Source organism: Adiantum capillus-veneris, chromosome 6 (genome assembly GCF_014529385.1).
Source record: "Adiantum capillus-veneris isolate H3 chromosome 6, ASM1452938v2, whole genome shotgun sequence".
NCBI lineage: Eukaryota > Viridiplantae > Streptophyta > Polypodiopsida > Polypodiales > Pteridaceae > Adiantum > Adiantum capillus-veneris.
This window is the reverse complement of record NC_140936.1, coordinates 95,315,997-95,340,859: the sequence shown is the minus strand read 5'-3', so window position 1 is coordinate 95,340,859 and position 24,863 is coordinate 95,315,997. Positions and strand designations below refer to the sequence as shown.

Genomic DNA, 24,863 nt, shown 5'->3' with positions numbered 1-24,863 from the left:
CCAATGAGGCAAATGTACAGCCTATGGGGGTTTCAGACAATGTTATAGATTAGCCTATTACTGATGCAGATGTACATGATGTACTTGATGAGGAAAGGGCTGAAAATGAGCAAGCTAGAGGTATGCCAAAATGGTTGGTGCACACTTTGCGTGACAGTAAATTGGATGCACCTTTGTCTAGTCGTACTCGTTTAGGCTCTCGCCATGCATCTTATGCATCAGATTGTTATGCTTTGGCTATGTCTAGCTTACATGATGTTGAGGAACCTCTGTCTTTTGATGAAGCACATAATTCAAAAAATTGGATGACTGCCATGCAATCAGAATATGATGCACTTATAGAAAATTACACATGGACTTTATGTGATTTGCCTTCTGGCAAAAAGGCCATTGGTACGAAGTGGGTTTACAAGTTGAAACGCAAGCCAGATGGTGAGATCGATCGCCATAAGGCTCGAATTGTTGCAAATGGTTATGCACAACAAAAAGGCATAGATTATGAAGAGACTTTTGTTCCCACTTGTCGTATGACTACTGTGCATTTTCTATGTGCATTGGCAGCTCATTTTGGTTGGGATGTACATCAATCAGACATTGTTATTGCTTTCTTGAATGGTGACATATTTGAGGAAGTTTATGTAACGCAGCCTCGCGATTTTGTCAAGAAAGGACAAGAGGACAAAGTGTGCAGATGTAAGAAGGCTTTGTATGGGTTGAAACACTCATTTGGTCAAACAAGGCTTTCGTAACAGTCCAACAGAAAGCACATTGTATGTAAAGCGTGAGGGTGATGTACTATTCAGTGTGGTTCTTTATGTAGATGATTTGCTGATCACTAGACCAAATGAGAGAGATATTGCTGAATTTAAGGCTGATTTGAATGCTACTTTCAAGATGAAATATTTAGGGTTGTTGCATCATTATTTGGGCATACAGTTTAAGCAGTGTGATGGTGGTATTGCCTTGTGTCAGAAAAGTTACATAGAGACATTGCTATGTAAGTTTGGACTTGAGGATTGCAAACCTATTGCCGCTCCCATGGAAACAGCTTTGAAGTTGAGTCTACATGATGCTGGTGATCCTGCTGATGTCACTCTTTATCGAACTGCTGTTGGTTGCCTCATTTATGTATGCAACACAAGGTCGTATATTCAGTTTGCAATCTCACAAGTCAGCAGATTTATGCATAGCCCAGGGTCTAAGCATTGGCACACTGTCAAGAGGATAATCCGCTACCTTAGTGGCACTTTACATCTTGGCTTGTTTTATCCCAAGGGGGGATCATTGCCACTAGACTTACATGCTTTTTTGGACTCAGATTGGGCTGGTTGTTTTGACACGAGAGTGTCCACTAGTGGTTTTTGTTTCATGCTTGGCAGTTCATGTATATCATGGTTGAGCAAGAAGCAACCTAATGTGGCCACTTCTAGTTGTGAGGTTGAGTACAGGGCAGTCTTGACAGCTACGGTTGAGTGTGTATGGCTCATACGCCTTATGGTTGATTTGGGTGTTGGACAAGACACTGCCAACACTATCTACACTGATGTGCAACACACTCTAGGCGGGATTTGTTACCATATACATGTGGTAGTGATGTGTGTGAACACACTAGGGCCGCCGGGGCATTTTTTCTCTCTTTAGGAGGTTTTTCCCCCCGTGCATTGTATATATTGCCCATCACTCTACGGCTATTGATCTTTCCATTACACACTATGTTCCTTCGTCTTCTCCAAGCTGTGTGCATTTCTTTGCAACCCTAATTCCAACAGACACACTCTCTATTGTGTGCCTTGAGCTTCCTTCGTCTTCTCCAAGCCATGTGCGTTTCTCTGCAACCCTAATTCCAACAGATTCTGACCGACATATGGTTACTAATCAGGTTTTGATGCTTTTAATACTTGAACATATTATGATGTTGTAACAGGGGGGAGTCTGTTGCTTTGATTTGCAAAAAATTTGACCTTCAACCTGTTGCGGAATATTGCATTAATATTTGGCTTATGGATGACTGGCTTAATTCTTGGATGACTGGCTTAAATATGGTTCTTGAATGATAGGCTAAGCCTTGAAGGAATTCTACTACGAAATTTTAGAAATTTGGTTCTTGCTGTCTATCGAGCTTGCTAAAATAGCATTAAAGCTGACCCTGATCTTGATCTCTCTTTTCATTGTTACTAGGATGTAGCACTACTAGAATGTTCGACTTGGATCCATGCAACATAATTGTAGTAACGATAGAAAGCATCATTAATAACTTTGAGGATATAATTACATATTAAGGTTTTAATTATGGAAGAATTTTTGACAGGTTGGTACTCTTTGATACTATAAAAGATTGTTCTAAAAGGTATAGCATATGGTAATATTCTGAGAATGCAATTGTAAATAGAGATAAAGGAAGCTACCGGGGTTTTTTATAAAGGAATACTTGTAAAAGTATGTATACACTACTTTGAATTAGCAAATCCTTGCTTGGACATTATAGTTTTGGAAAAAAGGTTGAAGTACTTAAGTATTTTTGTATATCTATACTTTTAAGAAAATATTTAGGACAGTAGCTACTTTAATAATTTTTAAGTTGGATATGGATAACAACTGATAGGTTCTTTGAAGCGTGCCATACGTAGCCAAGTCTAACAAATCTGTTGTCTTGACTATATGGATGCAGGTGAGAATTCTATCTTGGCTTAAAAAGGTTTAGCTTGTTGCAGTCCGACTTTGAAAACACTTGATGATTCAACTGGGATAGTTTTGATACCTTTGTATAAACTCATTTGGAATAATACCTCATTCTTATTATGCTGTACAATTATGAATAAAAGACTGAGCTATTTCTGTACTAATTTTTAATTAAACATCTTTAGCCAGTCATCTTTTGAACATCTTGTTCCTTGGTGTGTATTTATTAAATTAAAATAGCTACACACACACAATAAGCTTTTTGAACAAGCGTGTCATCTATGAGGTATTGGATCCTACCAGGCATTTGTTTTTATCCCAGTGTCTCTCTTGGCTGACATGTGTTGTGAGATGAGACCCCTCCTCTTCTCTCACTTCATCTTCATCATGAAGGGTTGCTTCCATGCCATGATGGTTCAACCCTCCTACATTAGATTCTGCACCATGTATTCTTCATTTTTGTGTTGCCAGATTATGCCCTTAGCATTGAAGAGAGAGAGAGAGAGAGAGAGAGAGAGAGAGAGAGAGAGAGAGAGGTGGGCAACTACTTCAACAAACCCTCTGTCTCAAAGGCTGCGCACATGAGGGCTTCGCTACATGAAGTTCTGCGCATCCGCAAATTAAGCAAGTTGCCGCCCAGCCTTCTTCGCGCACATAACAAAGCTTGAGCCACAGAAATCGCTCTCTCCCCCTTACTTTCGAAGCTAGCCGCAACATCCAACTATGTCGCAAGTCCTACTTTGAAGGCTTGGACGCAACAGCTGAAAGATTCTCGCCACGTCAGATGGTCTTGCCGTTGCGGGTAATTGTAAGCCTCATGTGCGTAGCGCTTCATTGGTGCTAACTATGAAGACAACTAATTAAGGTCATGCACTCAACTTAATTAAGAAAGTTTTTTTCACACCTCATGAATACCATGAGTATACGCCACTAGGTGAGAACAAGCCACGCGATGAGACATTGAGGCCGCAGGCGTATGCGAATGGATTTAGCCTATGTAGGCTTGTACCTTGTCCTGTTGAGAGTTCTGACGCCCGCATTCATGGCTCTCTCCTCCGGGCGGCAGACATGGAGTCTGGCCGCCGTGGCCGGCCGCCGTTCTGTATAAAGCAATGCTCAATGAAGCAAGGTTTGCTTGTGCTCGTTTTGCAGTAATGGAGTCATTCTTATTGATTTTCTTGCCATTGGTCGCGTTGATGGTCAAGCAAGTGGCACTAGCAGAGGTTTTTCTGTGGCCCCAGCCCCGCTCTATATCCTGGGGCTCGGGTTTGCCCATCTTTTTGTCCGATTCTTTCCATTTCCGCCTTCCTGATCAGAGCCCACCAGAGCTGCTACTTGCGGCTTCACGCTACCGCCGCCTCATCTTCAGAGAGAAATGGGTTCCTGTCGCAGTCTCTACAAATAAAACTTCTTTCGTCGCTGATGTCATCCCATTAGAGCTTTCCTACTTGACAGTGAGCGTTGCAGACTTGCATGCGGATTTGCAGCAAGGTGTCAAAGAGGGATACACCTTAACGATACCTGACGGTGGAGGCTCCAATACTTCCTTGAAGGCTGATACAGTATGGGGAGCACTTCATGGGTTTGAAACATTTTCTCAGCTTGTGCAATGGGACAAAGTGGCTGGAAAGGTAGTGTTAGAAAGAGGTGTGACCTTGTCAGATGCACCCCTTTATGGCTATCGCGGCATAATGCTGGATGTTGCTCGGAACTTCTATCCGATACCAGATTTGATGAGAACTGTTCGTGCTATGGCTCACAACAAGCTCAATGTGCTACATTTGCATTTCACGGACTCACAATCCTTCCCCTTGGAAATATTGTCAGAGCCTGAGCTTGCAAGTAAAGGAACTTTTGGGCCCCAATTCATCTACTATGCATCTGACATCCGGCGGCTTGTCTCTTATGCCCGCTACTATGGTGTCCGCATTGTGCCTGAAATTGACAATCCAGGTCAGCATACATATAATTGGTTTTTAGCTGTCTCTTTTGTGTTTTGTTTGTCAAGTTAGATTTCTCAGTGCATACATATTGGCTCATCAATGGAATGTGGGTTCTAGCTATTTCTAGCAGAGACCTTGCCGTGATCAAGTGGAGTTGGTTTTTAGAATGTGTTTTAGAATTAAAAACTGATTCGTTCTTTTCTAACAAAATTATGTTCATGAAAATTAATTAAAAAAAATGGTTTTTTATGATAAAGACATATGAATCCAAGGCTGAATTGAACTTAAGATATATGGTTTTTTTTAATGCACCAAGAGTGAACATTTTCAAAATTTGGAATGCTACAACACCAAAAGGTCACCCCATTTTAGTTGGTAGAATAGTAGTGGTGACTTTTACCATCAGACTGGACCACATTTATCAGATTCTTGAAAGTTACTCTTTGACAAATGTTGTATCAAATGAATTCATTGTGGATTATGGGTTCCCGTTTTCCCCAATGGCACTCAACATAGAATTCATTCTGTCCCTTGTTCCAATCGATGCTTTTTCAGGTGATGATGTCCACCGGTCCACATTCTGAGAGTAGTTGTTGAATTGTAGTCCAAATAGGATGGACCTCCTTGCATTCCCAAAGAGCATGCTGAATTGTCTCCCTTTTCACCATTGAGGAGATTCCATGAGCTGCCGTCCTGCCACTTAGTTGTGATTCTCCTCACCAGTTTTTGTGGCTTTTTTCTCAAAATGAATAGAGAACTTGATAGAGAGATAGATCGCTCGATGTAAATAGGCAAAACTATGCAGAGAGATGGGGATCTGCTATACAGAATGAGATATACATATTTATAGAGATGTGGATATGAATGTGTTTTGTGTGTGTGTGTGTGTGAGAGAGAGAGAGAGAGAGAGAGAGAGAGAGAGAGAGAGAGAGAGAGAGAGAGAGAGAGAGAGATCACTTCTAGCAAGCGATCGGACTGAAACACAGAGATAACAACAATCTACACACTCAACGACACTCTTAGTACTTCAAAACACTTGAATAAAAGAGAGAATAGACGACACGGTGCGACGGAGATGTGAGCCAAGACACGTTGGTCCCAAAGACTGTGCCCTCTCCGAGACTTTTGCGTCCAGATGCTCTCAAGGAGTGGTCCTCTAGGCACTTATAAACTTACAAGGGATGCGCAAAACTGAGCCCCAAGAGCATTAGTGCTAAAAGCACTTGTAATTGAAAGCATCTGCACCCAAAACCCTACGTGAAAATCTACCCCTGGCTGCCAGCGCAAAAAGCCAAAATCCGTAAAACAGTGCCACGCCATCAATCAACACAATCTGTAGAAAAGTCTACAGTCTGCCATGTCAACATGTCAGCGCAAAATGCGAGATTCTGTACAGTTGTGCCATGTGGAAGTGAGCGCAAATCGCGGAAATTAGCTCCAGAGTCCAAGCCTTTCACTTTTGGGTTTTAGGCCCCTCGGCTAGTGCTCCATAAGTTGGTAGGTTCATGATTATTAATTCGTAACTCTTTGGGCCACTCGACGAGACTCCATAAGTTGGGAATCCTTGTGTTTCTTTGTCTTCTTTTAGGTGTTAGGCCTCTTGGCCGGTTCTTGCAAAACTCAATCAAGTTAGTCCAAGACCCGAAGGTCACTCATATATCCTAACACCATGCATATGACTTAAGTTGCAAATACCACATAGAGAGAACAAATCATGGCATAGAGGATTCCGGCTTTGACCAAGATTGACATGGACCACATTCCTAGGGAGAGTGATTCTAGGGTGGGCCAAACGAACGCATTGGATTGATGCGTCTATGACCTCACCCTAACCCTAAAACCTGTCACAGAGCGAAAGAAAGAAAGATAAAAAGATTTTTTAACGTCTATGTGAGGCCGAAGTCGGCCTATGAGACAAATCAAGTATACATGTGTGTGTCTTCCATCTATCGGAAAAGACAAAATAATCCAAACTTGTACAAAATAAAGAGAAAACCTTGGTGTATGATGGGATCTATAGGGGGGAGGGGGACAAAGCTCTAGTACTAGGGATTTGTGCATGTCTATATTCTCAGGGTAGTACAACCATGTAGATGCATCAAGCTAACTAGCTCCAGGGGTTGTAGAATGTGGTACATAGGAGGATCAAGAGCAAGGGCTGCTCCCATTAACGCAGTTGGGTGAGCCATCATTTGGGCTCGTCTATCCTCAACAGCTCGACGCTCTCGGGTCTAGATCTCCTCGATTTGTTAGTGGTGGAGTCGTGGGGCTCCGCATTCTGGTAACACATGGACGTCGTTTGGCCGGCTCATTTCAGCCTGCTGGAGAGTCACTCCACTTGGTGGATCTGGAAGTGGAGGAGGTTTAGTCCTTTGGAAAAAATCTTTAAGTTGTGACCGTCTTCCCCCACATGTATCTTTGTGGTTGCAGAAGTGTATCTCTATGCCCTTGTATCTCTAGTAGGTAGCACCCCAACCGTCTCTGATCTTGAAACTGCATGATCTTGCAGAGAGAAGACTGCCCTATAAATAACGACTTGTATTTGCCTCTAATATCATCATAAGCTTTGCATCTACAGACAAAATGCTCCTCACTCTCCACCTCCTCTCTGCATAGTCGACAGACTCTCCTTCCTGGGAATATCATGAGCTCGCCCACCTCTATCTCTTTGTGTGATGATACTCTCAAGCTGACCAGTCGCCACCCGTGAGCTGTGTGGCATGTAGGTGTCCATATAGCGTGGTTGTTGTAGCCTGTATGAACCCGTCCTCGAGTATGGTAAGGAAATGATCTCTGTAGTGTGACATCTTCCACTGAAGGGGAGATGTGATCAAGTCTGTCTGATATATAGCTGCCAGAGATTCTGTCGGAGCACTATGTCTCTCTCACTACGTGAGAGATGAACCTGGGGTGAGTCGGGGTCATACTGGAATGGTGGCAAGCTCTCAAGATCAAGGCCATGTGCGCCGAACCATGCTGTGACCTGGGTGTACCAAGTTCTATCATATCTAGCGCTATCCGTATGGCTAACTCAAATGCTCGCCGTGTGAGTCCGTCAGCCGGGCGCTATAATGCCTGTTTCGTAGAGAACATGATTTATAGGACCGTGTGAGCTGCATTCGCTGATAGCTTGAGAAGTTTCCAGCATAGCAACAGGGAACGGGCGGAACGGGGCCCTCCCGTTCCCGTAACGCGTTCCCAAGTCCGGTGCCTCCTCGAAACGGAAGTTTCGAGCATAGTAACAGGGAACGGGCGGAACGGGGCCCTCCCGTTCCTGTAACGCATTCCCAAGCCCGATGCCTCCTCGAAACGAAAACAAAACGGGAACGGAACGTCGTTCCCTTTCCAGGCATATCCGGAACGCCAAAGTTAAAAAAAAATGACAGTTTGGGAGAGGTCTTTTGAACTTTTGGGGGGGGGGGTGTTATTTCCATCCTCTCCTATATAAAGAAGGGCTTTAAACTCTCTCCATCCTCTCCTATATAAAGAAGGGCTTTAAACCAGAGAGACACTTACTTACATTCGGACTTAGAAATCCGAATTTGCCTATCATGCTTCGATCTCGACATGGATATTCAAGCGGAGAGGATGAATGAGAATTTCTTTGCCCACTTCTGAGAGCGTCCCAAGGGGACTTCCATTAGAGCCTTATGTGATTTTGTAGACAGATTACATACAGACCCTGACGAGGTCCTTTACATAGCTTCATATTATTTTGAGCATTTGTTTATCGTTGACTAGTTTACAAATGATATTCTGCGTGCTAGAAAAGAGGTTTGGTCTCATGTACCTGTGGTTACGGAGGCTATGTGCCATATGTTACTAGCCCCTTTCACTATGCAGGAGATGCATGATGCAGTGGTTGGCCTTGATAGTGTCTCTTGTCTCGTAGAGGATGGGTTGATTAGACAATCCTTTTTGAGGTTTTGGGATACTCTTAGCCTTGTTATGCTTTCAGGTTTGCAACACATATTTGACACAGGAGAGATGCCTGCCTCCATGTGTTCAGAACTTATTTCTATTATACCAAAAGGCGGAGATGGATCGTCCCTCCGACCGTGGAGACCAATCACCCTCATGTCTTTTGTGTATAAGATCTTCGCTCGCATGATCAGTATGCGCTTGAAACCCTTAATGCCCCATCTCATCCATGCTTTGCAGACAGGTTTTGTGCAAGACCGTTGTATCTTAGATAACATCTTCACTTTCTATGAAGCAATCGAGCGGGCTCGTCGGACATATCAACCTATAGCTATCATGCTTCTTGATTTTGAGAAGGCTTATGACAGAGTAGATTAGGGTTTCTTGGAGGGCACTATTTAGAGAATGGGTTTCCCCTTACAGTGGGTTAGAGGTGCTTCTGCATTATATGTACTGCTTCCAGCGTTGTCACAATCAAGGGCTACATTGGACCTCGTTTTCCTCTGTCTCATTCAGTTCGCCAAGGATGCCCCGATTGCCTACTTCTTTCTGTTTTTTGTGGAGGTCATGTCTCTTTTCTTGCGCCACGGAACCCCACAATTGAGAGGTCTTGCTATGCCATTGGCCGACTCGCGAGATTTGTTGGATCAGGAATATGCTGATGACACTATGCTCTTTGTTCGATATGACACACCCACCTTGGATAGTCTCTGGGATGCTCTTACTTGAAAGAGGCTAGAGCTTGAGAGTCGAGACTCGAGAGGGTAGAGCTTTAGCTTTGGCCCTTGAAAGCTTGTGTGCATTGTGAAGGTAAGGGGTGGGGAAAGGGACATTTAACAAGGGGAAGGCTCACAAGACAAATCACCAAAATCTGAAAATCTGTCCATTCTGGGCCGACCGTTTTGAGCCGTTCCGGTATCAAAAGTCTCTGTGGCACGTCTGGTCGTTCCGGACCATGTACCCCCCCCTCGGAACGCCGTTTCGAAGTTCTTTGCCCATGGGGTGGCGTTCCCCGGTAACTATGGTAAAATGTCTTGAAATGGGCCTCCGGGAATAGGCAACGACATCAAAAGACCCTATTGCTTACCCCACAACGGCTGCCTCGGGCAAGACAACACGTTGACGGTGAGTCTTAACCCCTTTCAAAACATCAATCATTGGTGCGGCTATGCAAAATTCTCTATATGCGAACTATATGCTTGACACAGACCTAATAATCAACGCACATCATATGCTATTTTGGGCAAATCTCAATTACGAGCCTGTGCTACCTTTGCGTGGTCCAGCTTGACACCGTTTGCAGAGATGATATAGCCCAGATAATCAACCTCAGTCAGAAAAATTTTCGACTTCTTTGCTGCAATATACAGTTGGCACTCATCTAAACAAGCTAAAACCTTCTCTACATCCCGTGCTATTCCCATGATGCAGAAAAAATGTGAATGCCATCAAGGAAAATAAACACATATGCCGATCACGTCACCAAAGCGATCTACCATGAGACGATTGAAAGTACCCATGGCGCCTGTCAATCCAAAAGGCATAACAACAACATACTCCCATTGCCCTCGTTCAGTTCTGAAGGCAGTCTCGTAGATGTCGCCTTTGAATACCCTTACTTGATGGTATCTACTCTTGAGATCGACCTTGCTGAAAACCTTTGCCCCATTGAGCCTATGGAGGATATACTCAATGTGAAGGCATAGAGAACCTTCTTGATTGTCATGCCTTAATGTTAGGTACAACGGAATGATTGTTTGCGCTTTGCTCAAGATGAGTGCTCTGAACTGTGCTCAAGGTTCCTTTTAGTTCTTATAGAAGGGAGAGCCTTCCGTTCTTAATGGAAAGTGCTATTATCACAACAAAGTGAATGGACACTGTGTGTGCAAGTGTATGAGACAGAGAGAGAGAGAAAGAAGAGAGATACGACACCAGAGACGTTGTAAAACCCTTCTCCGAAGGCCCCACTCTCGTCGGCGAGAGTGGTCTACTTTTGATTGCACAAAGTGGTACAATGCGTATGCAATGGACTGATGCCACTAGGGACTATGCCGATGACGACAACGGTGATGACGACGACGACTTTAGGGCTGAAATCTGTGGTCTACTAACTGCTGAATTTCGGGGCTGTTTCGGTGGCTGAAAATGACTGTTTTGGCTGCGTTTTCGATGGCTGAAAATGGCTATCTTCTGCAAGCAACTAGGGCTGAATCTGCTGCTGTCCAATAGGGCTGAAAACGCTGACCATCTGATGTGATTGAGGCTGAAAACCAAAAACGTTGGGGCTGCCTTGTCTGATAGCGTTAGTGCAAAAACGCTGGCCTGTTGGTATGCTGGCGATGGTCAAGCTGAAAACGCCAGGGGATCAGGGGGAGGTGTGGCGATATGCAAAACGCTGGGCTGAAGTCTATGGCGGTCAAGCAAATCTGAAACCACTAAGTGAGGGAATGTCCGGCGACGAAAGAAATCTGCAAAACACCAGGGTTCTGATGGGGTTCTTGCTGAGAAGGTGCCTGTTGAGCATGTGCTCCTGCTACCTGTTCTGCCATTTAGTGCTAACTTGGGTTTGCTTATATATTAACTTAGCAAAATTGCCTTATCTACTCTTGTTGGAAAGTCACTTAAATTAATAAGTGAAAAATGTCAAAAATAGGAAAAATGCACTGGAAAATTCCGCTAACCGATTCTAATGGATTCTGATGGGAATATTGATGATCATGCTGTGTGCAACCAGAGGATATGCATCTATGCTAAGTGACTGGGCATGCACGGTCTACGAATAGACTCACAAAAGTGCCAGATCACCTCTAATCTAGACTGACTGGACTGACTGAACCTTGATCATGCTGTAGCTTGTCCACAGACACATAGGGCTGGATGTGTCACGTGACATCCCCTCCTTTTCAAAGTGAGGTACTTGTACCTAACTGTATGGCGTCGAGGGAGATCGCCAATAGCATCCGGAATCGTGGAAGGGACTCTTCGCTGGCCCACTCTGATGTGTGGGTCGTGCGGTACTTGGAACTTCATAAAGGTCTGTAACGCTTGCTTCTTTGGGCCGCGCCGAAAGCGACACAAAGTCTTTTGTGGCTCCTTCCTTGCTTCAACATCGTCTAGAGACCTGCTTCTTCCATCTTCAAGACTCTCCATGGCTGAAAATTCTTGCAACCATTTCCAACACAAAACCATGAACATACCCATTCGATGTAAAGTGAAGGAAAAAAATATTGTCTTCTCTAAAGACTGTGTATGCAATGTAGATGAACATAGAGACGGAGTGACAAACCGTTCATCAAACACATGCAAACAATGAGATCGAATCTTTCTCTTATGATCTAGAGCAATCAACTGTGGCAATTCACAATGGAAATGCCGACTCTTGGTGCTCATACTTTCATGTGCTCGTTCGGAAACTATCTCATGCCAAGGAAGAGACCTGGAATGTGGCTTTCTTACATACATACTTTTCAGCTTTTCATGAAAAATCCGCATACATTCGTGCTCATTCATGAGAGAAACGTGCTCAACATACAATATGTCATGCCTAGGAAAAGGGATCACATAAAGTGGCTGACTAAAATACAGGAAACGATCACGAATGAAACATTCGAACAATCCGTGCGTATCAATCATGTGAACACATAATACTTCCTGTGAGGGTTCCTTGGACCTAGGCTCGAGAGCCAAGATCAATTCTTCCTGAATGATCGAATCGTCCTATGGGGGTTCTTTGGACCTCGACTCGAAAGCCAAGATCGGTTCTTCGTGATTGATTGAATCTACAACGAGGTTAGCATCCACTAACACATCATCCTGGTGAACAATCACATCTTCTTCATGCAACTCATCATGCTTGTGAGAAATCACATCTTGATCATGCAAATCATCATGCTTATCTTTGTCATCCAAACCATCATGTAAATCATTATCATTCAAATCATCATGCTTCTCATAATCATGCAAATTCTGTGTCATGCTGTGGAGAAAAAGAGACTGAGAGAGTCTGCTTCTCCTGAATTCTTTCAATCTTGTTCTGCATATTAGCAATGAGAGATGGAGAATGAACAATGTCCTCTCCATGAATGACAATAGGAGAATCACTGTCGGCATTGAGAGTTAAAGTGTTAGCCGCAAAATTCATGAGAGCGTCATTATCACGAAACCATCGAGTGCCCAAAATCATATCACATCCTGAGAGAGGAGAAACAACAAATCTTCTAGTTAAGGCAGCTTGTTGAATTCCAAACAATACATCAAGGCACTCCTCCGTGATGAGAGCGTCCATACCGGGACAAAAGCTAGAGACCTCGATAGGAGATCTCGGACTAACTTCGAGGCGGGCTCTCTCGGGACTGATCACATCATGCATACTACCTGGGTCAAACAATATGACAAAACGCTACCCCGACGTACGACCATAACATTTAATGAGAGAATCATCAATGGGAGGGTCAGGAGAAACGTGGGGTACACTCGTGTGATCATTCATTGCATTGACAAAGGAAGTGGGTTTTGTGGATTCTTTAGATTCATTCGATTCAAGCTTAGGACATGTTCTTTTTATGTGACCCTTAATGTGACAATGAAAACAACGACCTTCCTTAGAATAAGTGCTTTGCTCTTCCGACGTGATGTATCCTTCTACAATTCCTTGTGCTACCTTTTCATCTGGAGTAAGCTTAGGTTTAGCAATTGTGTTAGCCTTATCCTTAGATTCATTGGAAGAATTCTTTTCTGAGAGACTGTTGGAAGATTGGTTAGAAGAGTTACCATTCTTACCATTCTTACCGTTCTTACTATTCTGAGGGTTCTGAGAAGTCTGCGAGGTACTTGTGGAAGTCTTGTTCTCCTTAGGCTTTCCCTTGTTGTGCTTCATCTCTTGTGCGAGAGCAATCGCTACCGCCTTGTTGAGATCGATTGGATTGAGTGCCTTGACATCGTACTTGATATACTCGTCCAATCCAAAGAGAAAAGCCTCTTTGCGCTCATCATCCGATTTGCGTAATTGAGTACCTAGCTGCAAAATACGATTAGAAAAAGACATAACCGGCATACCATTTTGCTTGAGAGAGCGCCAATCATCCTTTAATCGTGCGAGGTACTGAGGTGGCATAAACCGCGCTTTAAGCTTGTCTTGGAAATCAGCCCAATTGAAGGAAAGGGGCGTCAATCCGTCGGCTTCCTCTAGGTGCGCGGCTAGCTGTGCCTCTTGCCATGCGTGGTACCAATTGATGGCATCACCGGCAAGGTACATAGCTACCATCAAAACTTTGCTATTTCCCGTCTTCTTAGTTGTCGCAAAATAAGCATTAAATTGATGCAACCAAGAATGAATAACCTTAGCATCCATCTTACCGTCATACTTACTGAAAGTCAACTTCTCTGTGACTGGATGGTTGGAATCCGCGTCGTGGCTTGCACCACTTGAGGAACTTCCACGATCTTTGGGTGGTTTGGTCTTCGAGGCTAGCACTTGTCGAAGCAATTCTTGAGCGTCTTTGAGCTGCACGCTCGGTCTCCAAGGCCGCTCTTTGAGCTGCCTCTTCTGCCTTTCTTTGTTGCTTTCTTTCTTTGCGTGCGTCGCGCTCGCGTTCTAAAGCAAGGCGATTTGCTTCTTGCTCGTGGTCCTTAGCAAGGCAATTTGCTTCTTGTTTATCCATCATGGCCATCATCGCTTGACCATTTCCTCCATAGGGTTTGGTACACTTGGTGGCGTAGATGGCGAAGGGGAAGGGTCGAAAAAATCTCCTGGTGGGGAAAATTCTTCGTCGCCTCTCTCATGCTCATCACCTGTATGTGAAGTATCCATTCCGCTTCGGGTGAGGACCATGCACTATGATCTTTGGTCCTTAAGTTCACGAGGAACTTGGGTTCTTGAGGGTCTTGGGTTCTTGGGTTCTCGAGGGTCTTGAGGTTCTTGAGGTTTTTCTTTCGCTTGCAAACCGCGTTTGAGAAGGATCTTCTCTTCACGCGAGTTCTACTCTTTTCCACGGGCGCACCCCTTGGCGGCCTTGCACTCACACCAAGGTTGCTTTTTCCCACCTCACGTCGATTGGCCGGCCTCTAAGTGCACGGTCCGCTCTCGATGAGTGAAAAGAGACACAAGGGGAGGCTGGACAAGCCCTTCTTTCTTGGGATACTTGTCACTCTTCAACAAAACAGGATTAGGAATCGACACGCCCAAGCGAACTTGGGTTCGTGCGACCTCAACAAGAAAAAAAAAATCTTGTGGTTCTTGTGGTTCTTGATGAGCGCGCGGCGGTGTGTGCAAGTGATAGAGCACGCGAAGATGTGCAGTGTGTGTGCAGAGAGGGGTGGCGAAAGCCAGCAGGAGAGGAAGCGCTAGCAGAACGAAAAGGGAGAGAGAGAGGGCTCACGTTTTTGGGGAAAACTCAATAAATGAGTTTTTGGGTTTTCCCACTTTTATTATAAGTGACTTTTAAAAAATGTGTCCAGGTTCATAAAAATGTACAAAAAAGGGGTTATTTAGGCCTTTAACCCAACAACCTTCCACTTAAAGGCATAAATGACGCCTTTAAGTTAACCAACTCCCACCAACTGTATGCAATGCTCATGTTGAGCCTTAGCAAGACTCTTGGTGAGAACATCTGCAGGGTTATCCTCTGTGTGAATCTTAGTCAAGGTGACTAGACCATCCTCCAATACCTGTCGTATGAAGTGGTATCACACATCAATGTGCTTTGTCCGTGCATGAAACATGGCATTCTTGGCCAAATAGATAGCACTTTGGCTATTACATCCCAAGACAAGAGTACTAGCAGGCATACCAAGCTCTTTGACAAGTCTGCCCAACCATATGGCCTCTTTAGAAGCCTTAGTGGCTGAAATATATTCAGCCTCAGTAGTACTCAATGCCACAATTTTCTGCAGTCGTGAACACCAAGAGACAGCACCACTGGCAATAGCAAACACATAGCCACTAGTGGACTTCCTGGTATCCAAGTCACCTGCCATATCTGCATCACAATAGCCCTGCAACTGCAGGTCACTTTTGCCATAGCATAAACACCTAGATTGTGTACCTGACAAGTATCTCAGAATGCATTTCACAGCTTCCCAATGTGCTTTGCCGGGATTGGACATGTATCTACTAACAACTCCCACCGCATGGGCAATGTCAGGACAAGTGGCAACCATAGCATACATAAGAGAACCATAAGCTGATGCATAAGGGATTCCCTTCATAGCATTCACTGCCACGTCATCCTTTGGGCAATCGGCTTTGCTAAGTTTTGTGTGTGGAGGTAAAGGTACTCCAAGTGACTTAGCTTCAGCCATGTTAAATCTGTCAAGTACTTTAGCAATGTACTTTTCTTGAGATAAGAAGAGCAATTTCAGCTTTCTATCTCTCTTGATTCTCATGCCCAGAATGTGCTCAGCATCACCTAAATCCTTCATTGCAAAAGCTGACTTCAGCTGACGTTAAAGAGCATCAATGGTAGACTTATGCTTCCCAGCAATCAACATATCATCTACATATAGCACAAGGATTATAGGACTTCCATCATTATCCTTCTTTGTATACAAACAATGGTCTGAATGGCTGCGTTTAAAGCCTTGAGACAGCATAAAAGTATCAAACTTTTTGTATCACTGACGTGATGATTGCCTCAAACCATACAGTGCCCTTCTTAGTTTGCATACAAGTTCCTTTCTATCAAGAACTATAAAACCCTCAGGTTGCTTCATGTAGATATCTTCATCAATGTCACCATGAAGAAAAGCTGTTTTTACATCCATTTGATTCAATTCTAAGTCAAGCACTGCAGCGAGAGCAAAAAGGACACGCAATGTCGTAAGCTTTACAACAGGAGAAAAGATCTCTTGAAAGTCAATCCCCTCTTTCTGTGCATACCCTTTGGCAACTAACCTTGCTTTATACTTGGGCTTTCCATCAACACATTTGACCTTGTAAACCCATTTGTTAGAAAGAGCCTTTCTTCCTTTAGGCAATGGCACAAGATCCCAAGTATTGTTTGCATGCAAAGATTTGATTTCCTCTTGCATCGCAAGCTCCCACTTACTGCTTAACTCACATGATTTTGCCTCTTTATATGTAAGAGGCTCTCCCTCATCTGTCAACATAACATAATGCAAAGAGGGGTCAAAGCGTTGTATCAACCTTCTGACACGAGTAGACTTGCGTACCCAATGATCTACATTCTCAGGCACAGGTTCTACATTAGGAGGTAACTCATTTTCAACAATGACAGGTGGTTGTCCATCCTCATTTGGAGCATCTAAATCATGTCCTACCTCTTCTGGCTCAAGGTTAACCGGCTGATTATCAAATTCAGCTTGCGGTAATGCATCGTGAGGCTCTTTTTCAACATCAATAGGTAGCAAGAGAGGCTGAAATTTGACCGATTTCTTGTCAATTTCAGAAGATGTAGCATTTTTCAGCAATTTAGCCTCATTGAACACTACATCTCGGTTGCGTACTACCCTCTTAAACTGAGGCAACCATATCCTGTAGCCCATTTCACCCTCTTCCCCATAACCTAAGAAGAGTCCTTGGATGGACTTGGCATCTAGCTTTGTCCTCAAGTCATTACGAACATGGACAAAAGCTTCGCAACCAAACACTCTCAAATGATCATAAGAGGCAGGTTTGCCAGACCAAACCTCCTCTGGAATGTCATTTTTTAGCGTACTGTTAGGAGAGCGATTGCATACATGAACTACAGTTTTCAAAGCCTCTCCCCAAAACCCATGAGGGAGATTAGCCGTGGACAACATGCAACGTACTCTCTCACATATAGTACGGTTATACCTCTCAGCCACACCATTAGAAGATGGATTATAAGGGGCTGTCAACTCCCTTTTAATCCCATATTCTTCGCAATAACGTTGAAATTCAATAGACGTGTACTCCCCCCCATTGTCAGATCTCAGACATTTAAGCTTACTACCCTTTTGCGTGGTCTCAAAAGCATGAAACCTCTTAAATGCCTTAAATGTCTCACTCTTATTCTTTAACAAATATGCCTAGCCTTTCCTAGTGCAATCATCAATGAATGTAACAAAGTATGATACACCACCAAAAGACTTAACAGGCATTGAACATACATCGGAGTGAATTAAATCAAGAGCATTAGCTTTGCGCGAGACACCAGAATAATAAGAAGACTTTTTTTGTTTACCATACAAACAGTCATTACAAAAATCTAACTTGGTGCCCTTTACATCAACCCTCTTCAAAGAGGAGAGCACATCAAGTCCCTTCTGGCTCATATGGCCAAGTCTTTCTCCAAATGAGAAGCAACTTCGGCCACTGCAAGAAACTTGCCAGGCAAAGCTTTGCCATGTAAATAGTACAATGTGTCACTCTTGCATCCCTTGACAATGAGCATTGATCCCTTAAGAAACTTCCATGAACCCCCAGCAAAAATGGTTGTATAACCCTGTGCATCCATCTGGCCAACAGACAATAGACTCTTCTTGATGCCTGGTACATACCTTACATCTTTAAGCATAAACTCTTGGCCATTGTTTAATGCCAAGCACACAGTGCCCATTCCTTCAATGTCACAAGCATGGTTATCCCCAAGGTAAACCTTGCCATACTTGCCTGCATGATAAGAAGCAAAACACTCCACAGATGGAGTCACATGAAATGAGGCACCCGAGTCTACTATCCAAGGTTGTGTAAGGCCATCATTTGCACTTAGCAATGCATCAATGACATCTCTATGTGAGATAAGCATGTCTTCTGCATTTGCTACAACAAAATCTGAGGGGCATGAAGCTACAACCAAGATCTCCTCACTGTCGGATAACTCTGTGATAACCACACTAGAGGATACATTGACAGTCTCCGAATCCTTGGAGGAGGTACTTGCTGATTTTTCCCCTTTCTTATCCTCTGTCTTCTTCTTCTCCTGTGATTCCTTCTTTCTTTCCTGCTCTTTCTTGAAATACCTGCAATCTGGCTTCTTATGGCCTTTTCTGCCACACTGGTAACAAGTCACATCCTTATCCCTAGACTTGCTTTTGCTCCTGTTTTGAGTCTTGGTACCTGTATTTTGCTTCTGACTTCTGCCTCTCGCATTGTAAGCAGAACTGTCACCTTTCCCACCACTAGACTTGCGTCTAATTTCCTCATTTAAGATGGAGCCTCACACTCCATCATATGTGAGGTTGGGGCTATTACTCAAAGAAACCACAAGCGTTTCCGAAGAGTCTGGCAAAGTCATCAACAAAAATATGGCTTTCAACTTGTCATCAAAAGGTTGAAGCCCAGTATCCTGTAGCTGACTCATAACACTGGTGAAAGCACTTAAGTGCTCAGAAGCCGACTTGGCTTCGTCAAGCATCATGTTCACTAGTTTGCGCATCAAATGCACCTGATTCACAGGGGTGGCATTCTCATAAGTGGCCTTCAACTTATGCCAAATTGCATGTGCAGTGTCCAAGCCCTTTATGTCCACCAGAATGTCATCGGTCACAACCATTTTGATATAGACCTTTGCCCTCTTGTTGAGCTTTGCCCAATCCTCATCCGGCATATCCTCAGGCTTTACAGCCAAAAGGGCGTCCTCACAATCCTTGAGGAACAAAATCCCCTGCATCCTGTCCTACCATAGGTCGAAACCTGTACCGTCAAATCGCTTGATTTCCATCAAGCTCTTGGCATCAGATGACGAGGAAGTAGAGGCCATTTGCACGGATAAAAATGCAGCAGAAAGTGTCTACACAAAATCTGAAAATTTTCAGTGATCACAATGTACCGCACGTTGCATACAATGTGCTAAAAATTTCAGCAATTAACTAGTATCCCCAATGTGTACTTGCATAAACCCACAAAAGGCGTACATAAACCTCAATTTGTGTACATAAGAACAGTCCAATTCTGAATTTTTTGCAAATTTACTGTTTTGGCGCATCAATTTGCATCAAATGGACCTGTTTTGAGTGGGAAAAGCAAGGGACATTCACGGGAATCGATTTAGAACACCTGGGTTTTGCTGTTTTGACCTGTAATTTTTTGGTTTTTACCTGTTTTGACCTAATTTCAGCCTGTTTTGGAAACCTTAATCACCCTAGGTGACACCGGAAGCAAGGGGCTTCGCGATGAAAGCGGAAATTTGACGCGAGAGAAGCCTTTCGCCTGTTGTCCAGCCACCTGCGCAAAGCTTTTTAAACCCTAATCTGGCTTTGATACCAGTTGATGAGCGCGCGGCGGTGTGTGCAAGTGATAGAGCACGCGAAGATGTGCAGTGTGTGTGTAGAGAGGGGTGGCGAAAGCCAGCAAGAGAGGAAGTGCTAGCAGAACGAAGAGGGAGAGAGAGAGGGCTCACGTTTTTGGGGAAAACTCAATAAATGAGTTTTGGGTTTTCCCACTTTTATTATAAGTGACCTTTAAAAAATGTGTCCGGGTTCTTGGACAAAGTATAAAAATGTACAAAAAAGGGGTTATTTAGGCCTTTAACCCAACAGTTCTTTCCTTGAGTGATACAGAACACTGCCAAAGCTCTGATACCAATGTTAGGGGCAACGGAATGATTGTTTGCGCTTTGCTCAAGATGAGTGCTCCGAATTGTGCTCAAGGTTTCTTTTAGTTCTTATAGAAGGGAGAGCCTTCCGTTCTTAATGGAAAGTGCTATGATCACAACAAAGTGAATGGACACCGTGTGTGCAAGTGTATGAGACTGAGAGATAGAGAAAGAAGAGAGATATGAGTCATGACACCAAAGACGTTGTAAAACCCTCCTCCGAAGGCCCCACTCTCGTCGGCGAGAGTGGTTTACTTTTGATTGCACAAAGTGGTACAATGCGTATGCAATGGACTGATGCAACTTGGGGACTATGCCGATGACAACGACGACTTTAGGGCTGAAATATGTGGTCTTCTAACTGCTGAATTTCGGGGCTGTTTCGGTGGCTGAAAATGACTGTTTTGGCTGCGTTTTCGATGGCTGAAAATGGCTATCTTCTGCAAGCAACCAGGGCTGAATCTGCTGCTGTCCAATAGGGCTGAAAACGCTGACCATATGATGCGATTGAGGCTGAAAACCAAAAACGTTGGGGCTGCCTTGTTTGATAGCGTTAGTGCAAAAACGTTGGCCTGTTGGTATGCTGGCGATGGTCAAGCTGAAAACGCCAGGGGATCAGGGGGAGGTGTGGCTATATGCAAAACGTTGGGCTGAAGTCTATGGCGGTCAAGCAAATCTGAAACGCTAAGTGAGGGAATGTCCGGTGATGAAGGAAATCTGCAAAACGCCAGGGTTCTGATGGGGTTCTTCTTGCTGAGAAGGTGCCTGTTGAGCATGTGCTCTTGCTGCCTCTTCTGCCATTTAGTGCTAACTTGGGTTTGCTTATATATTAACTTAACAAAATTGCCCTACCTACTCTTGTTGGAAAGTCACTCAAATTAATAAGTGAAAAATGTCAAAAATAGGGAAAATAGGCTAAATGCACTGGAAAATTCCCCTAATTGATTCTAATGGATTCTGATGGGAATACTGATGATCATGCTGTGTGCAACCAGAGGATATGCATCTATGCTAAGTGACTGGGCATGCACGGTCTACGAATAGACTCACAAAAGTGCCGGATCACCTCTAATCTAGACTGATTGGACTGACTGAACCTTGATCATGCTGTAGCTTGTCCACGGACACATAGGGCTGGATGTGTCACGTGACACTTAATCTACACACAAACGAGACGACCATTTTTCTTGCAGACAAAAAAATAGGAGCAGAAAATAGACTTACACTAGGTTGTATGAATCCCTTGGTCACCAGCTTGGTTAGACTTAGGTGCCGCTCTTAACTCTTGTTCTTGAGATTCGTTCAAGCGGTAGGGAGTCTTGCTGACGGGCTCCGCTCCTCCCACGAGTTCAATGCGATGATTCTCTGGACGCTTAGGAGGGACACGTGTGTCAAAGGTGGTAGTGGAAGATGCAATGAAGACAAGAAGTGGCTCATGATCCGATGGACACCTCGACTTCGATGTAGAACACCTGCAATGTCAGGTGTAGCGGAAGTGTTTAAGGATTTAGCTCGGATCTAGTACTCTGCACAAACACAAGGTTACTTTACTTCACTTGAAAGAAGTGAACTGAACTGAATAAAAGAGAGGGATGGAGAGAGAGAGAGAGAGAGAGAGAGAGAGAGAGAGAGAGAAAAGAGAGATGACACGGTATGTCGGGTCCCAACTACCTTCAAGGGTCCCTTGCTCTATGCCAAAGCAAGTACTTGCTTTATTACTTGCACAGAATGCTAATACAATGATGCTAAATGCTGAGATGCTGAAATGCTAATGGGTACTTGATGCTACCGAGGTGCTGATGGGTACTTGCTAGAGGTGATGGATATTGCAGGTTCTTGGTACTTGGTACTGCGGGTATTGAAGGTACCTCGGTGCTAAGGACACTGTGGTCGTGATGATTTTTACGTTGAGCTAGGCAGGAGCCAAGCCAAAATGCAAGGGGTGCTAGATGCTGGGGTATTGTGTTGACGATGACGACACGACGAGGGGTACTTGTACTGCGGTGCTGCTGAGGTACTAATGGGTATTGCTGGAGATGCTTGGTATTGCGACGACAACGACGACGAGGTTGTGGGCTGATCTGCTATCGCCGGTAACGACGACGGGTTGAAAACTCAAATGCATTGGAAAGAGCAACCATCACACCACAAATCCGAAAGACGAAGCAACCATCGAAATGGCTAGAGAAAAATATCCGCCAAGATACTGACTGCACTGTGGGCTAAAGCACACCATCCAAGGCCGCAAGAAATGGGCAAGGAAACCAAGGATTGGAAGACACCGTGCATGGTACTCCGTTGAATGGAGCACCAAAAGGCAAATGAAGATAATATTTTATCACGAGAAAGCCCCCTTTGAAAGAGAAGTATCCTAAAACGTACGCTCTCAGGTACCACGAGTTGAGACAACGTGGAGTAAAACTGCTTCCTTTGTATCTGAATAGCAAAACTTGAATCTCATGGAACTCGAGACTCGAAGAGAATCACACCATCCGTAAACTCGGACTGCTAGGAATAAGAAGACCTGGAAGGTCGTCACCTAAGGATCATGTTTGCTAAAGAAGCCGTTGGGGTCCAACAAGAACCTAGCTACTCAAGCAAACTCCTTGAGATCAAGCCAAATGTTTGTCACCTCTGTGCATCTGCAAAGATCAAACCTGTAGGTACAATCCAGTACAATATGCCAAATTGCATAAAGGCTCGGAAGAGCACATATGCTCCCACTGTTGTAACTTGCTTCCTTCAAATCTTCACCAAAACTATCCTTTTCACTTGTCCCACAACTGAACCATACAATCAATATCCCATACACAACGTGAACTAATACTCAAAAATAGAGTAAAGGAATTGGCTCGGGGAACAAGCCCGTGATGAACGCTGGGGCTGATCTGTAACATGCCAGAAAGCTCGGCAAAAAAATGCAAGGGAAGAACCTGCTGCCAGCCGGGGGCAGATCTGCACCCAAAGGACTACCCGTTGGAGCTCTCCAAAGGGAAGGGATGTATGGAAGTAGCATCCAAATGTTGCCGATTGCGAGAGTAGGAACTAGATGTCCCCACTAACTGTTGACGCTACGCGCGCAAACTTGTCATCCAAATGATCTCAGCAAATCTGCTGTTGAACATCAAGACTGCTGCCCTTAGAAGGTTGCAAACCTGTCGGACAACTGGTACTGACAAGCTCACAAAAGGGCAAAGGAATGAACAAATCTGTAGCGCCACACTAACATCGGGGAAGGAAAGAACGTGGACATAGGAGAAGTCCGCACTCCAACAAAACCTCCCGTCATCGTTGCCTAAGGGTCTGGCACCACATGCTCCACCTCTAAACCTCATCCAGGAAAGTCGGATGATCAAACAAGAAGCTCTATAACATTGGATCGTCCGAAGATGTGCTCAACCTTGTAGGTAGTAGCCAAAAATGCACATGAGAGGTCCAGACAGTACATGAAATTGCAATTTAGCAGTTAGATGTTGAGAGACTTGGTCGGTACGCATTATTATATGTATAATTTCGATATTTGGTATGCTAACATTGTAAGTATGATGCCAATGATTGCCTCTAGGTTCTGTTGCTTTGAGAAATAGAGTGGATTCTTTCTTTATCGCCAGGGGCAATGTTTTTGACTAAATGGAAGAGGGATTTGTTTTATCTATGCAGGACACAGCGGATCTTGGGCAGGTGCATACCCAGATTTAGTGACATGTTACGACAAATTTTGGCTGCCTGATATGGCAGTGGAGCCCGCACCTGGCCAACTGAACCCCCTCAAGAATGAAACATATCGGGTACTCAAAAATGTGATCGATGATGTGGCATCAGCCTTCCCTGACCAGCTCTTTCATGGTGGCAAAGATGAGCCGATTACAGCCTGCTGGGAATCCAGTCCGGACATTGCGGAGTACCTAAAACAGGGCAATAATACACTCAGCACCCTCTTGGAAAAGTTTGTTCGCCTTACCCACCCATACATTACCTCTAACAACAAAACTGCCATATATTGGGAGGATATTTTGCTTAGTGATGACGTCCATGTCAGCTCTTCATTTCTTCCACCTGAAACTACAATCCTCGAGACATGGAATGAGGGACCCCTCAATACCAAGCGTCTCACTGCCGCAGGGTACCGCACAATTGTTGCTTCAGCGGATTTCTACTATCTTGATTGTGGCATAGGAGACTTTGTAGGGAATAATACTAACGTTGATCAGCAGGTGAATCCCACTCCTGGGACACCCTCCTACAATTATGGTGGTAGCGGGGGGTCATGGTGCGCACCATACAAGACATGGCAACGGATCTACGACTACGATATCACGTACAACCTGACAAAGGAAGAGGCAGGGCTTGTGATGGGAGGGGAGGTGTGCCTTTGGTCAGAGCAGGCAGATGAGACTGTTCTAGACGGGCTTTTGTGGCCTCGTGCATCTGCCCTGGCGGAGTCCCTGTGGTCCGGCAACCGGGATGGTAAAGGAGAGAGGCGCTCTGTCGATGCTCTTTATCGCCTCAGCGATTGGCGCTACCACATGGTTTCTCGGGGCATCAAGGCCATGCCTATCCAACCCTTATGGTGCTTGAAACATCCTGGCGAATGTAATTATGCATGAATTGCTTTGCTCGATCAAATTCAAATCAGGAAGCCATCGGGGTGTTGCCCTTGGATTATATGAACTTCTCAAATGTTTTGAGCCTTTTAATGTGTTGCTTTACCTCACAATAAGGAAGAACTCTCAGTCTTTGTGTCTCAGACTCGTTGATCATAACACCTCTTACATTCTCAGTCTGGTTCATTCTAGTGCCAACC

The 24,863-nt window shown here is 44.3% G+C and overlaps 1 protein-coding gene across 1 annotated transcript; it reads left to right on the top strand.

Moving 5' to 3' along the window:
• The first annotated feature begins 3,649 nt into the window (after positions 1-3,649).
• LOC147455924 (beta-hexosaminidase 2-like) lies at positions 3,650-24,806 on the top strand. The gene is made up of 2 exons (XM_086514553.1): positions 3,650-4,632; positions 23,720-24,806. Exons 1-2 carry the CDS (start codon positions 3,792-3,794, stop codon positions 24,664-24,666), a joined length of 1,788 nt encoding a protein of 595 aa, XP_086370679.1. The 5' UTR covers positions 3,650-3,791; the 3' UTR covers positions 24,667-24,806.
• Positions 24,807-24,863: the final 57 nt, after the last annotated feature.